Below are 13648 nucleotides of genomic sequence, written 5' to 3' on the forward strand. Positions count from 1 at the left end.
TTCGTCTCCGACCAGCACAGCATCTTCGCATCTCTTCACCCCTACCAGACGCTCGAACGTCGCTTCCGGTGTTGTAGTCCACACTCTCTGTCCGTTGGGCAGGCGCACAGTGACCTTAACAGTCGCGATCTTGTCGCCTAGCGTGTCACGCACCGCGTGCGCTGAATTACGGCCGATTTCCATTGGCCGTCTTGGTCAATCCCTGCTTCGAAGCTTCCCTCATTGCCCATGGGACGCAGTTACGCGGCGAAACTGTCGAATCCGCAGTAACGTAGCGCATTGCCCCTGAATCTTGGGAGGTAAACATCTCCCAGTAGCATCCACAGGTAGTAAGATTGTCGAGGATGTTGAATCTAGTCAACTCGTAGTAGATGAAGTGGGTTCTTGAATGCAGCTGGTGGTCGGCGAGCACCAATTCGGGTGCCCGATCAAGTTTCGCGCGTGGACTCGGCTTGAAAAGCGTGCAGAAGCTGACGGCGGTGGTGTTGCCGGTGAAGACAAGCTCGTAGACCTCGTCCCAGAGCCCGGGAGTGAGCTTCAGGTAATAGCATGGTAATACCGATGGCTCAGTCGGCGGACTCGCCCTTCGTCCTGCCGTGGCGCCTGACTTGTTCTCCATGGTTTGTCTAATTCGCATGTGGCGTGTCGCTTCTGAGATATAATCTTCGACTCGGGGGTGCAAGCGCGTAACACATCACCATTCAGGCAGCACGCGAGTCTCGAAATGCATGCATGCGCAGCTTGCTGACCACGACCGTCCGTGTTCTTAACACCATGCCGCGGCAGGCTACGCTTCACAGCTTCGTCCGCCCTTCCTCGCTCAACCCCCGCCTCATACCCTGTCCAACATTGATCACTCTCGCGGCGCCCCTTAAAGCCGTGGCAGCCGTGTTCACCGCTGTCTCTACTCCAGCACCGGCACCAGCCAAGTCCGCCACAAGACTCGCTCCACTCCCACTCGCAGCAGAAGCACTTTGTTGTCTTTGCAACTGCGCGCTAGTCAACCAATGCACCTGTCGGCTCAACCCCGCCACCTGTGCGCCTAGGTAGCTGATCTCCTCGCGTGTGCGCAGATTCTCGTTGAGCGTCGCCATGCTGTGGCGGCCATCAAGCTCGGAAAGGGCAGACGACATGCGGGACATCTCGTCACGCAGCGATTCATGCATAGAGAGAAGGTGGTGTAAGGGAGAGGTGTATGGGCCGTTTGCTGCAGGCGGTGGGAATGCGGTGTCGAATTCGGTGGGTAACGCTTCGTGGAAACTGCGAACGGGAAGCGGGTTTGCTGTCATTCGATTGTTGGGTTGGAATCCCGACTCTGGCCCTGCGCTCGGTGGTGGAGATGGAAACACGAATGCCGCCGCACTGACGGCCATGTCTTCGGGTAGGGTGGTTGCTTCTTCCATCCTGGAGTCGCCCTCATCCGCGTTCGACTTAGGATACAATATCTGCTCCATCGCCGCAAAGCCAGTCTCCAGTACCTCTAGCTTCTTCCCCATGACTCTCTGCGCCGCTTCGTGCTCATCCATTCGTTGGCTCTGTGCTGCTATGACTGGCGCAAGCTTCGCGAAAGTGCAACTTTTGGCATGCACCTCAGCCAGGGAGCGCTTACTGCGACTCGTACAGCCGAGCCCAGCGCCAGGACATGGTATGCTGATTGCGGGGCAGGTTTCTTTGCTGTGCACGTCAAGCTCGCGGTAGAAGACATCTCCTTTGCAAAGGTCGCATCTCACTCTGCGATCCGGGCACATCGATCGCCAGTGTAGTTCCAAATTTGATTTGTACATAGACTCGTGGCAGTCAATGCAACTTACACCATAGTGTTGGCAGCCTCGGGGGGCCTCTTTGCGTCGTATGGGCAACTCACAGTCATCGCCTGTGCACTCCTGCAAGGCGTAACCGCAGTAGATATTGATGTGGGTTAGAACCTCGCCCCGCTTGACGACAGCTGTGCAGCCGTCTTCGCTCTTTGGACACTGCACCAGTAGATCATCAAGTATGTTCGTCAGGATCCTGTTGGTAGAAGAACGCAAGCCAAGCTTAGCGGGCGTACGGCAAGTTGGACAGTCTCCCCGAGGACCCATTGGGTTGTATGTCGATGCCCAGGACTGCCGTATACAATCGCGGCAGAAGCAGTGGTCACACTCTGCAAGCACAACAGGGTCGACGTAGGGACACCGGCAGATTGGACACATGAGGTTCTCGTCGGGCGGCAAGGCGTACTCCAGTGATCGCATGTCAATTGGTGGGTTGAGGTTCTGCGTGCGTGCCTTCGAAGTCAGGAAGTTGTTCTCTTCCATCTGACGACGAGCCTCCAGTCTCCGCATACTACGAACAGCCGTTTGGCTAGACAAGCCTGTGGAGAGGCTTCTCTGCATATCTGCTCGCTGGGCCGGCACGTCTACTACGCTGATCGACCGCGAGCTGGCGTGCGAAGGCCTCGAAGATATGAAAAAGCCGAATGTCGATGACCTCTCGCCAGGCTGCGGTGACCGCGAGATTGAGCGTGACCGGGACGGCATATCTGGTAGAGAAGCAGATAAGCGGTAGTGCTCTTATGAGCAATACAAGCCCTGGAGGTCGGGTTGTTCATGAAATATAGACGTGATTTAGTGCCGGAGAATCGAAATGTCGCGCTGTCGAGTTTGGGACCGTCCGAGTTAGAGGATTCGGGTCAACAACCGGTAGTGAAGCACTTCAGCCCGAGATCAGTGAATGACGAATCCTCCTCCAAATTACAGGTAGCAAGGCGGAGCGTGATGTTGGAACAGCTAGGAAGGCCGGCTGAAAGTCCCCTGATCCTGGCTTGGCCCACAAGTCAACAACATTCGAAAGCACAGATGCTTTGGCAAAGCCCCAAAGCGCTTATATTTGTGACTCGCGTAGCGTGCGGAGTCAGCGCGTCTTGATTTGAGACAGGAGAAGACGGTTTTGATTTGCAAGTCGCCCCTGTGGACAGGCTCAAGTACAGGAAGTCGGGTCTGAAGTCTGCTCCAAAGCGAACGTCTCTGTACAGTGAGGTGTGAACTGTTGATGTGGAGAAGGGACTCGAAGGTTTGCGCCTATTACGGTCTCGACGCCGATGCAACTGCACCATGCAGGAGCCCGCCGCGGCCGCCCCTCGCCCTAGCGATCGTCGGAAGCCGGATCGAGGCGGTGCGATCCATGGTGCCGGCGCCGGGATATTGAACGTAGGGACTGCATGGCATCCTGACGTTGGCAGCAACAATAACGTCGACAGGCTCACAGTGACAGTAGTAAAGTGCATCGCGTCTGAAGCACCTTGTTGCATACTCAGGTGAAGCTGCAATCCCTCCTGAGCGATCCACAGCCACAGCCACAGTGACCATGGACATCATGGACATCGGAGCCTTTGGTCGCAGTCACCTACCGCAAATGACCGCCACCGCAGGTCTCGTCGGCTACGCCCTGATCCGCAACAAACTCACACCTGGCGGCATCATCGCTGGAATCGCAGTGGCTTTCGTACACATGCTGCACCCCTGGCCCGCGTTTTTCTGGCTACTCATCATCTTCTTCCTGCTCGGTACGCTAGTGACACGCATCGGGCACAAGGCGAAAGCGGACTTGACGCAGTCATCTTCTGGGGGTGGCGGCGGCGAGGGTGCAAGGACGAGCGCGCAAGTCTTCGCCAACTCCGGTACCGCATGCGTTTTGATCTTGTTGCATGCGTGGCTTTCGAATAGCACGCCATTCATCTCTTCTCACCTACCGTTGTCGCCCAGTCCATATATGCCGGGCCTGAAGCGAGTGTTGCCAGTGGGTATAATTGCGCAATACGCCGCCGTCGCATCGGACACATTCAGCTCGGAGCTTGGTATATTGGCTAAGACGACCCCCTTCCTTATCACCGCACCGTGGAAGCGAGTACCTCGGGGGACGAACGGAGGCGTGACAGTTGATGGATTGCTGTATGGTCTTGTTGGTGGCTTCTTGCTTGTCATAACGGCATCGCCTGCTTTGTACTCGTTGCCACCAAACGCAGCCATCAACGTCCCGGCTGCCGTCCTACTCACGGTTATGGGCCTCCTGGGAAGTGTCATCGATTCATTGCTCGGTGCTGTAATGCAGGCTACCGTGACGGACAAAGGTACAGGCAAAGTCGTCGAAGGACCTGGTGGGCAAAGAGTCAAGGTTGCTGCAGGTGGGGCCAGAGTGCAGACTGGTTGGGATCTACTCACGAACAACGGGGTGAACTTTTCAATGGCGGCTTTGACGAGTGTTATAGCCATGATCACCGCGTGGATGGTAGGTCTCAGTCTGACAGTACAATAAGTGCATGTTGCCTGCCTTTGCGCAATGCTATGGTACGGTGTCGAACGCGGTGGGTATCATGAAACAGCAACCCAAGTACTAACGCCCGATCCTTGATGTTCAATCGCATGTCAGCGCCGCTCAAGCGTGACGAAAGTGTTACGCCGCAAAATGCATGACTGTGCCTGCACGGCGCTCCCTCACCGCGACGCCCTGACGAGCGCTTAGTGACATCGCCGTGCCGTCGATCTTGATGGAACCGAAAGCGACAACGGAGCCCTCAAACCGCTTTAAACTACCGCACGGCGTCACCGAAACCCTGCATCATGTCAGTGTATACCTCACGTTACGACTCGCGAACGTAGTACATACGTAAAGCGTCCTGCCTTGACGGTTGAGAGCGAAGACCACGTCCTGAACAGTAACGGTCTTCCGCTGGCAGTGCTCTACCACTCCAACCGTGTCCCTGAGCACCTGAAGAAGCGTAATCAGCAGTTGTCTCGGGATAACTATGATACCATGTCAAGTCTCACGCCTTCTAGGAATACCCTCAGCGTGGTGCGAACCTCATCGTAGATGGCCGCAGAGATACGCTTGACGCCGCCTCGACGTGCCATGCGCCGGATCGCACCTTTGGTGATCCCTTGGATGTTGTCACGCAGAACCTTGCTACGAAGACTTCAGCAGGCTGTCAGGCAGAAGTGCAAGGTGGATCAACCATACCGGTGACGGGCAGCTGTCTTGCCTCTTCCGAGGCCTATTCCCTTCCCGCCTTTTCCGCCGATGGGTCCTTTGCGGGCAAATGCTCGACTACCGCTAACATCGGAGCGTAGGAGATTCAGACCAGCTAGGCTTGGCATATTGATCTGTTGGGAGTGTGGGATATCTTCAGGCTAATGATGACGGCGACGACTATGTGTACGGTGGGCGATGGAACGGAAGCATGTCTCGCACAAAGTCGGAAATCCGTTAGAGCAATCGCTGCCTTACACGCCAGTGAATGGATGTTCCATATCTGTGTCGTACAAATGTACTTCACTGCTCAGTATGTCAAGCAGAACATTGGTTTGTGAAGTAAGGCTGCAAGACGCTCGGACCGCCGAGCTAACCCTGCGTTGCTAAACGGGTTAACGGTAAACATTGGCATTGACAGCATTTCATCCCCTTTCCCACATATACATACATCGTTATGGCATGCTGTGGTACAAGCTCTAATAGACCACGCTCAAGATATGAATGTCGCTTCCATGAGTAACTGACCTTCTTCCTCCTGCACTTCTTCTCCAACTTGGACGCGAATCTTTAGCTTTGGCGTATACTGGTAAATGTACGGCTTCGTTCCCGACGCTCCAGCGACGATTTGCTTCACAAACTTGGGCAACTCACCCATGACATCCACTCTGTCGGTACGCGGGTGGATGTCACCATCCAGGCTTGCCGACACCACCTTACCCTCCGCTGACGTGCCGCTCCACTTGAACGAGACTGATCCGGGCTCAGGCCAGGCATTGTCGGGATCGCCTTTCACCTGCGTGTGCTCCGCCTTGATGTCTGGTGAGGCTCCTGCGATCAAGATGCCCAGCTCTGTCGCGATGCCGCCAACTGCGACAACAGTCTCGCCATACGACTTGGGTGTTGTGTACTCCATCACAATCGCCGAGTAGGAGGGCGACTGGAAGTTGGCAAAGTTCCATCTAGCCGCCGCAAAGTGTGGTTTCATGCCTTGCAACGCATGCACGAACATGCCTCGGCCTCTGAAGTCCACCGGGCCTTCCGCGGTTATGATCGAACCCTCAACTTGGCACCGCGGCCAAAAGATGTGCTTCATGCGACCCCAAGGCTTCTTCGGATCCGTGCCGAAAGTAGACGTACCATTCTCGCCCGCCACGAAGCCGGGGAGTGACTGCGTGAACTTCAAGTCGACCACACTGCTCTTGTTGACTGTGGACTTTACGACGTAGCTCTTGCCGTCTTCGCTGATGTCCATGCTGCATCCCTCCTTTGACTTGAAACTCTGCTTGTCGCTTGAGAACGCGAAGTCATTGAGGCTGTCAGATGCCCAGAGATGCTTGCCATCGGGCCGAAAGATCTTCGCGCTGAATTGCGCCGTTTTGCGCACGCCCAGGACGTTGCTGTAGATGACTTGCACTAGTCCAATGTGGCCGTCGTCGCTCGTCATGTAAAAGGTCTTGGTCTCGACGTTGGTGGAATCGATCAGTTCCCAGGCGAGATCATCCTTGGTCGTTTCGCGATAAGGCGTCGTTTTGGCCTGCTCGGCCACACTCTGAATGGCGGAGGGGCCATATATTGGCTCTGAGATGCCGACGGCGTGCTTCGCCCAGTCGAACATCTTTGCTGGGGGTAGCGTGTTGTCTTTGTGGATACTCGAACATCGTGGCGAACGGTGCTGCAGCTGCCAGAGTACATCCGGCACGCTGGGGAATCGCGTTTTCGCGTCGCTACGGAAGGCACAGTGATGTCACTACGCTAGGACGCTCTGGGAAGGAAGTCACATGTTGGTGGAGGTCTGTTTGCAAGGACCCTACACAGGCCGAGGAAGGTCAACGGCGGCTTGGATCACTAAGGTACTGTTATATTCGAAAACGAAGAGAATTAGTCTTTGCCATGAGTAGTACCGACCCGCAGTCATGTTGTGGTAGGGTTGCACAGATCATACGCAGGAAGCAGCTTCGAGAATGGTCATAGGGTCTATCATTTGCATGTACCTTCGTGGACTCTCATAGTCGTCAATCCGAGGTGATTCCGTGGTCGTCTTCCCTCCAAAACATCCTCACCGACCTTGCTGTGGCTTCAACTGCCAAACCACGGCGAGCCTCCAGCTCAAACAACACACGCGGCGCGTACCGGTATAGCAGCCACCCACTGACTTGCAAGAACCGAACAAGTGGAAATACCATGCTGAATGTGTATAACGTCGGGTATCTCAAATGGACCATTCCTACCCCAGGCAGTCCAGCTCTCGAATGCATGCACGCATCAATGCAGTCTCCCGTCGTACCCACCCGATCATTCATACCCTCAAACAAAGTCCGCAGAATAAGAGAAGCCTCTGAACTCCTCTTGCATCGCTTGCGTAAGAACTGCAGCACACGTCAGCACCTCAGAACAAAAACTAGTACCACGCCGATAGACTTACCGGACTGCACCGGCGTCAGAACCGGCGTCACACTCGTGAATTCCGAGTCGAAGTTACTAGTATCCGCGCGATTCTTCACCGTCGGAACGAACGGCGCGGGCACCCTTTTATTGTAGATATCCTCCCAATTGATGTTCCGGAAGAAAGCATGGCTCATGATCTCCTGCGCGTCAGTCGGTCCGCTGCCCAACCTCAATTCGGGCTCCCTCGTCAGCAGCTTCTGCAGAATCGACACGCTATCTCTTGGCATGTGGATCGGGTACAAAGGCTCATCAGCTAGAATAGCATCGTAGATCTCATCCTCGTCCTCACCGCGGAAAGGTGACTGTTGCAGCAGCATCTGGTATATCAATACACCGAAAGCCCACCAGTCGACAGCGCGGCCGTACTTCTTATCGAGCAAGATCTCCGGCGCCATGAACTCGGGTGTACCACAGAAGGTCGAGGTAGTAGAACCATACCACATGTCCTCCTTGCAGAGACCGTAATCGGTAATCTTGATGTGGCCGTCAAGACACAACATGATATTGTCGAGTTTCAAATCGCGGTAGATGACGCCGTTCTCGTGGAAGTACTTGAGCGCCAAGCACACCTCGGCGGCGTAGAACTGGGCCCGCTTGGTGCCAAACTGGCCGCGCTGAATGTGCAGCATGAGATCTCCGCCAGCCACGTATTCAATGACGAAGTAGACTCGCGTCTCCGTCTGGAATGAAGCGTGCAAGTTCACCAAAAAGGGATGCCGCTCCTTGTTGGCGATAAGTAAGACACGTTTCTCCGATCGGATGCTCTCCACTTCGTCGTTCTCGATGATGAACTCTTTCTTTAGCACCTTGATGGCGTAGAGTTGCTTCGAGGCCTTCGCTTCTGCTAGCATGACCTTTCCGAAATTACCCTTACCAAGCACGGCGAGGAAGTTGAAGTGATCGAGCCCAATGCGCCTGCCAGTACCAGCGGTGTTGGCGGGTGGTGCTTGTTTCCGCTCTTCCTGTGCCGGTGTAGTAACGTTCACGGGTGTTTGAGACGCAGCTGTTATCTGCGGCGGAGCAGGCGTCTGTACCGCCGGAGGTTGTACTTGCGGCACAGGCGCGGGGGCCTGCTGATACGGCGCCCTCACCGGCGGCGCTGCTATGGGCTGTTGCTGGATAGGACTTGACGGCTGGGCGGGGTGTCCGTACCCGCTTACGTTTGCGTACGCTGCAGGCTCGTACGGCACAGGTCCAGGTTGCTGTGCTTGTTGCGGAGGTGGTCTGTAACCTTTGCTTTCATGGTACCCGTCAGCGTAGCCACTACCGGGCCGAGAGCCAGTCTGATTATAGTCGGTCGAGCCTCGCTGATATCCAGGCCGTTGCTGGTCCTGCGCAGAAGTACGCTTGCCAGTATAGGCAGCCTGGGCGGCAGCAGCGGCCGTCATTGGCGCAGCGGAGGTCTGCGATGACTGCGAACGATGCGCGCCTGGTCTCTGAGCGCTATCGGGCGAAGGTGGCGTGTTCATTGAAGCCTTCGCCGCCCCTACAGGATCCACGCCCGGGCCGAAAGAAGACGTTCGTGGCGGCGGCGGATCCATAAATTGATCGGATATTCTTTCTTTGCCATACGAGAAGCGTTCCTGCTTATTGGCCTCAGCGGCAGCGGCAGCCGTGATCTGCTCCTGGTGGCCGGGGGCTTGCACGAAGCTTTGCTGGCTCGGCGTCGGCGTCGGCCGGCCTGATGTAGCCCCGGACGGCGGCCTCAGCCTGCTGCTATTCTGCAACATTCTTCCTTGGCCTGCGCCCTTGCTCTTCGCTACCTTCAGCTCAGCCAGGATCTGATTTGCAGACTCCATGCTCATGCCGCAGAAGTCGGGCACGAAATGCACGCAATTGGCGTGGCAGGTAAGTTTGCACTCGGAGCACTTCCGTGACTGCTTGCGCCCAATAGGTAGTATGTAGCCGCAGTGACAGCACCAGTTGGCGCCCATGTTGGAGAAGAAGTCGAAGCGGTGAGGAATACGATGGTTGATCTTCTCCTCGTCCGGATCGGTTTCGGCGTTAGACTTGCTGATGCACTTCGTTACGACCTTTTGGTAGCAATTCTTGTGACAGGTGAGCTTGCAGTCCGCGCACTGCATGCCGGCCGTATACTTGAGGAAGTCGCCGCATAGCGAACAACGCATGATATTGTAGAATGTTTGCACGGTGAACTTGTGGCCGTACTGCTCAACGATATCCTCCTTCTTCTGCCTGACGGCACCTTTACGGTTAAGACCAACATCGAATGGTCTTCGATCTTTGACCTGCTTGACGAAGCCCAGGGTCAGCTGGATCCGTCCAACAGGCTCAAGAGAGAACCAGGCGTCAATGAAGATAGGGCCAGTCTGCGGCGCCAGGCCCGAACCCGGAGGACCACCAGCTGCTGCTGCCGTTACACCAGCGCCACCCTGCAAGCTCTGTGCATTGGGCGGAGGCTGAAACTGTAAGTCAGGTCGAGTCTGCCCGCCGTCCACTTTCTCCGCCGTGGTCCACCCCGCTTGGTTGAACTCTGTCTCGATCCTTTTCCGTCTGATCTCGTCCACTAGATCTGCGAGCCGTATCCACAGCAGACCGATAGGCACTGCTTGCTCGCCAGACTTGTCGTATACTGTGAACTCAATCTCATTCGCCTTATCACAGTCAAACTCGTGAGCTTCGTCCGTCCAGCGATCTATCCGCGTGGCTTTCGTTCGGCCCTTAAATGCGTCCTCAACCTTCATGATCACGAAGGTCTCGGGCCCTCTCTGGAAACGGCCGGTCGATGCGTGATCCACATCGGCAACGGCGTGTATCCGTACGGTCAAGTGACCCGTCAATGGCTTTCGCTGGGTCGGAGTGTCCAAGCTCTCGTCATCAGCTGCGTCCGCAGAGTCCTCAATACCGACGTGCAGGTCCTCGTAGCGCCTCAACGCACGTGTCAGCAGCTGTATCTTCTGGTTCGACTCCACACGTCTATGCTCGGCATCTGCCTGACTTTTGCGATCTCTCTCCATCTGATACAGCTTGACCATCTTCTCTATGCCGTCCTTGTACTGCTTCTCCACGCTTAGCTTGAATTCCAGTTGCGACAGCATTAGTTGGATTCGCGGTCCAAGGTGTTGGGTGTCGTACTTGATCAGCTCGAGTTTGCTGTAGTTAGGTCGAGCTCGCGGTGACCTGTCTCCAGGTCCGGGTGGCGCATATGGTGCCCTTGGTGGCATGAGGCCAGGTGCTCCACCCATGCTGTATCCGCCAGCAGCCGGTGCGCCGTAGTCGGCTTGTCGGGTATGGTAGTTCTGCTGATTGTTCATGCCCGCTCCCGTTCGTGCAGGAGCACTCGACCCGCCATGCTGTGGCGGTGGGGGACCTCCATTACCAGAGATTGACATGTTGCTCATATCACCGCCCATCTTCCGGGTCCGCAGCTCTTGTAGTCTCTGCTCGAAATACTGGATGTTCCTTCGTGCATCGCGTATCTGCGACTCACCACGCGAGAGCACAGACGCATTGTTCGTGGCCTGCCGGAGCGAGTTGGCGGCATTGATGATGGCTTTCTCCCGTTCGATCTTGCGGTATATTTCCTGTACCGCTGCATCCTCGTTCATCTTGGCGACACGGCTTGCTCACAACGAGCAGCCGTGGAGAAGCCGGCCTGACGCTGAGTCGGCGCGGCGTTGACGGTTCCTACAAACGTGATCAAGAAGAATGATGTCGACAAGGTCGAGCACGTGGGGTGATCCACTTTGGGCCGGACAATCTGCGCAGCGGCAGCGCTGCGGAAACAAGATATCGAGCACAGTCCGCTTGCCGGATATGGCAAGTACGCGGCGTCCGCTTAGAAATAGCAAGTGGTGAGAAGTGGTCGAGAAGCAGAGGGCACGCCGGGAAAAGTCAAGGCGTCGGCAGAGCCAGCAGTCACGGCAGCAAGCCGGACGTCGAGTCCACCAAGTTGATAGGCGACGCTTGCGCAATTTGCAACCCTAGCCTGCTCCTACTCGGTAGAATAGTCTACGAGGGGGCTCAGGTGGTCGTCGGCTTTTCAGCCGTTGCCGGCGAAGTATAATGAATTGGCCTGCTTTCTGTGCTGCCCAAGGCGTGTGTGATGTCAGAAGAGAGTTGCTGCTAGCGGGCAACCCTTGGGCCGTGGGAGTAGGTGGGCTCGACTCAGCCACGCGGCGCGCTCGAAGGTTGCTGGGATGTCGGTGGCAAGAAGTGGCCGCCGTCCATGAATGGAAACGTCTCGTATCGCCCCTCGGCGGTGATAGCAAGCTATTACGACAGCGATGTGTTCGGCGCATGCACGGTAGTGGGTCTGGCTGGAGGTTCAGATGAAAGTAGCGGAATCTTCGCCGGGAAAGTGGGTGGGGTTGGGGGGGTGAATGCGCGAAGTGGCGTGGGCAGGCTTGATGCTCTCAACAAACAAACGCATGAACGGCGGCATATCTTACAACCTCTTGCGCCTGATGTCCGACAAAGATCGCAACGTAAAACGTGAAACACATAGCCCTCATTTGGAGTCGTGAGTGACACGAGCTGGGCGCGCACAAACGCGGACAACGAGCAACGATGGAATAACCTCGAGGACCTCGTGGACAGCATTTGCTCGTGCATTGGATCATGTTCAACACCACCCATACTTCTCATTGCACACCCAATCGATATCCTTCCACGAACCGCCGCCATACCATTGCAGACTTGCGATGCTCTCCTTCTCCCGGTTCTCAACTGCGGCCTTTGGTTTCACTAAGCGTGCCGCGGCGAGGGTAAGCAATGTCGGATTCCAAATCTGCACCTCCTTCATCCCAGATGCGTGAGCTTGAAGCTGTGCCATACACAGTAGTCGCGCAAGAGCATGCTTGATCATTAAGTCTCGATCTTCGAGTTCGACCGCTTTCTGCTCGGATGCTGGCTCAAACGACGAATACTGCTCGTCTTCGACCACGAGGCGGAGGATGTGCAGCGTGTTTGGTGCTTCCTCTTGCGGATTCGTCCAGACTCTCGTCCAGTAGCACCATACGCGTGATCCGGAGCTGGTCTGGACGAGAGCACCACGACCACCGTCCATGAAGCCCGGCCTGCCACCGTGAAGCTCTGTCGAGACGAAGTCCTCACGTGCGTGGTGCCAATTCAATGTCGTGACATCTGGCAAGAGCGCTACGGTCGTTCGGCTGGAGCCCTTCAGCTTCGATAGCCGGATTCTGAGCAGCTTCTCGTCCAGGGCACAGAGGTTGGGAAGGTCTTCACTTTGCAGGGTCTGAATACCCTCAACATCTATCCTCGGCGTGGCCAGAGGTGGCAGAGTGATGTGCGCTGATGGGAAAGGCTGCCAGCCGCGAGCAGCGTAGAAGTCTTTACCAATGTCCGAATACAGTACACTAAACGCACTATGCGAGCCCTCGGCAACCTGCCATGTCTTCAGTCGTTTGCCAAGTTCTGTCATCATCCGCCCAGCATATCCTTTGCCGCGATACTTTGGTGGGCAGAACACGCTGGCGATTCCGTGTGCTACCACGTCCTCGACACGGCCGTGTGTGGAAACCAGAGCTTTCTTTTTTATGCTTTCACAACCACATAGTGAATGTCGAGGACCACCATCCGGAGGTTGATAGACAAGCATCCACGGAGTAAGCCCGCCGTCTTGCGTCAATGCTTGGTTCAGTAGATGGTCTTCACGGCGTAGGTAGGCTTCCAGTGACAGAGCACCCCGCCATTCCTCACTGTTGGCATTCTGCTGTGCAAGATGCTCCTCGGTTGTGGCCATGACCAGGCGGAGGTCTGGTGAGCTCTTGTCCGGTAGGGTGAAATCCATTTTTGCTGAGTGCCTCGACTGCGGACGCTCAGGGAGGCTGTCGATCGAACAACGTTACTCCCACGGACCCGGAGAGTGATCCTGCACGATTCGCAAAGTGTCCCGAAGAGCCTCGCAAGAACATTGCCATGTTATGCTCGCTAAGGCGCAGAATAGCGGATGGCGAAGACTGCCCTCTTGTACATGCCTACCCGTCCCGCAAGCCCCACACGGCTCCCAGATTGGCTCGAAAGGCTATCTCCTCGCTAAGCCAATTTAACAACGCTCCTGCATGGGGTAACATGTAAATGATAGATAGGGAGCTTTTCGAAGCTTCTATACACATACACTTCTTCTCTGCTCGAGTTGTTTGTTTTGCCTACTTTGTGTCACTCTCTACCCGCGGCGATGCCTTAGCGGAAATCGCAACCCAAATGCTAGGCG

The 13648-nt window shown here is 55.9% G+C and overlaps 7 protein-coding genes across 7 annotated transcripts; 1 reads left to right on the forward strand and 6 right to left on the reverse strand.

The window, feature by feature from the left end:
• Positions 1-47: 47 nt before the first annotated feature.
• On the reverse strand, positions 48-675 carry BAUCODRAFT_298433 (uncharacterized protein). Its single transcript, XM_007682925.1, has 2 exons — positions 115-675; positions 48-62 (listed from the first exon to the last, which is right to left on the reverse strand). Exon 1 carries the CDS (start codon positions 635-637, stop codon positions 167-169), a length of 471 nt encoding a protein of 156 aa, XP_007681115.1. The 5' UTR covers positions 638-675; the 3' UTR covers positions 48-62; positions 115-166.
• A 302-nt stretch (positions 676-977) lies between these two features.
• On the reverse strand, positions 978-2240 carry BAUCODRAFT_42625 (uncharacterized protein; the record flags this gene model as incomplete). Its single annotated transcript, XM_007682780.1, has 2 exons — positions 978-1326; positions 1441-2240. Coding segments are annotated over 2 exons (1149 nt in total), but the record flags the coding sequence as incomplete, so codon positions are not given.
• Positions 2241-3393: 1153 nt separating this feature from the next.
• On the forward strand, positions 3394-4293 carry BAUCODRAFT_116381 (uncharacterized protein; the record flags this gene model as incomplete). The annotated part of the gene is made up of 1 exon (XM_007682926.1): positions 3394-4293. The coding sequence occupies one exon, from the start codon at positions 3394-3396 to the stop codon at positions 4291-4293; it is 900 nt and encodes a 299-aa protein (XP_007681116.1).
• Positions 4294-4567: 274 nt separating this feature from the next.
• BAUCODRAFT_151987 (uncharacterized protein) lies at positions 4568-5132 on the reverse strand (the record flags this gene model as incomplete). The annotated part of the gene is made up of 4 exons (XM_007682927.1): positions 4568-4591; positions 4645-4746; positions 4806-4941; positions 4996-5132. 4 exons carry the CDS (start codon positions 5130-5132, stop codon positions 4568-4570), a joined length of 399 nt encoding a protein of 132 aa, XP_007681117.1.
• Positions 5133-5268: 136 nt separating this feature from the next.
• On the reverse strand, positions 5269-6966 carry BAUCODRAFT_298603 (uncharacterized protein). Its single transcript, XM_007682928.1, has 2 exons — positions 5456-6966; positions 5269-5390 (listed from the first exon to the last, which is right to left on the reverse strand). Exon 1 carries the CDS (start codon positions 6620-6622, stop codon positions 5498-5500), a length of 1125 nt encoding a protein of 374 aa, XP_007681118.1. The 5' UTR covers positions 6623-6966; the 3' UTR covers positions 5269-5390; positions 5456-5497.
• Positions 6967-7311: 345 nt separating this feature from the next.
• BAUCODRAFT_27875 (uncharacterized protein) lies at positions 7312-11021 on the reverse strand (the record flags this gene model as incomplete). The annotated part of the gene is made up of 2 exons (XM_007682648.1): positions 7312-7373; positions 7430-11021. The coding sequence occupies 2 exons, from the start codon at positions 11019-11021 to the stop codon at positions 7312-7314; spliced, it is 3654 nt and encodes a 1217-aa protein (XP_007680838.1).
• Positions 11022-12037: 1016 nt separating this feature from the next.
• BAUCODRAFT_116392 (uncharacterized protein) lies at positions 12038-13225 on the reverse strand (the record flags this gene model as incomplete). The annotated part of the gene is made up of 1 exon (XM_007682929.1): positions 12038-13225. One exon carries the CDS (start codon positions 13223-13225, stop codon positions 12038-12040), a length of 1188 nt encoding a protein of 395 aa, XP_007681119.1.
• Between the last annotated feature and the right edge of the window lie 423 nt (positions 13226-13648).

The sequence above is a fragment of the Baudoinia panamericana genome (genome assembly GCF_000338955.1).
Source record: "Baudoinia panamericana UAMH 10762 unplaced genomic scaffold BAUCOscaffold_14, whole genome shotgun sequence".
In the NCBI taxonomy this organism is placed as follows: domain Eukaryota; kingdom Fungi; phylum Ascomycota; class Dothideomycetes; order Mycosphaerellales; family Teratosphaeriaceae; genus Baudoinia; species Baudoinia panamericana.

Bases quoted from the DNA above. Each gene is read 5' to 3' on its own strand.
- BAUCODRAFT_298433 (XM_007682925.1), bottom strand. From the start codon at position 637: ATGCGAATTAGACAAACCATGGAGAACAAGTCAGGCGCCACGGCAGGA.
- BAUCODRAFT_298603 (XM_007682928.1), bottom strand. From the start codon at position 6,622: ATGTTCGACTGGGCGAAGCACGCCGTCGGCATCTCAGAGCCAATATAT.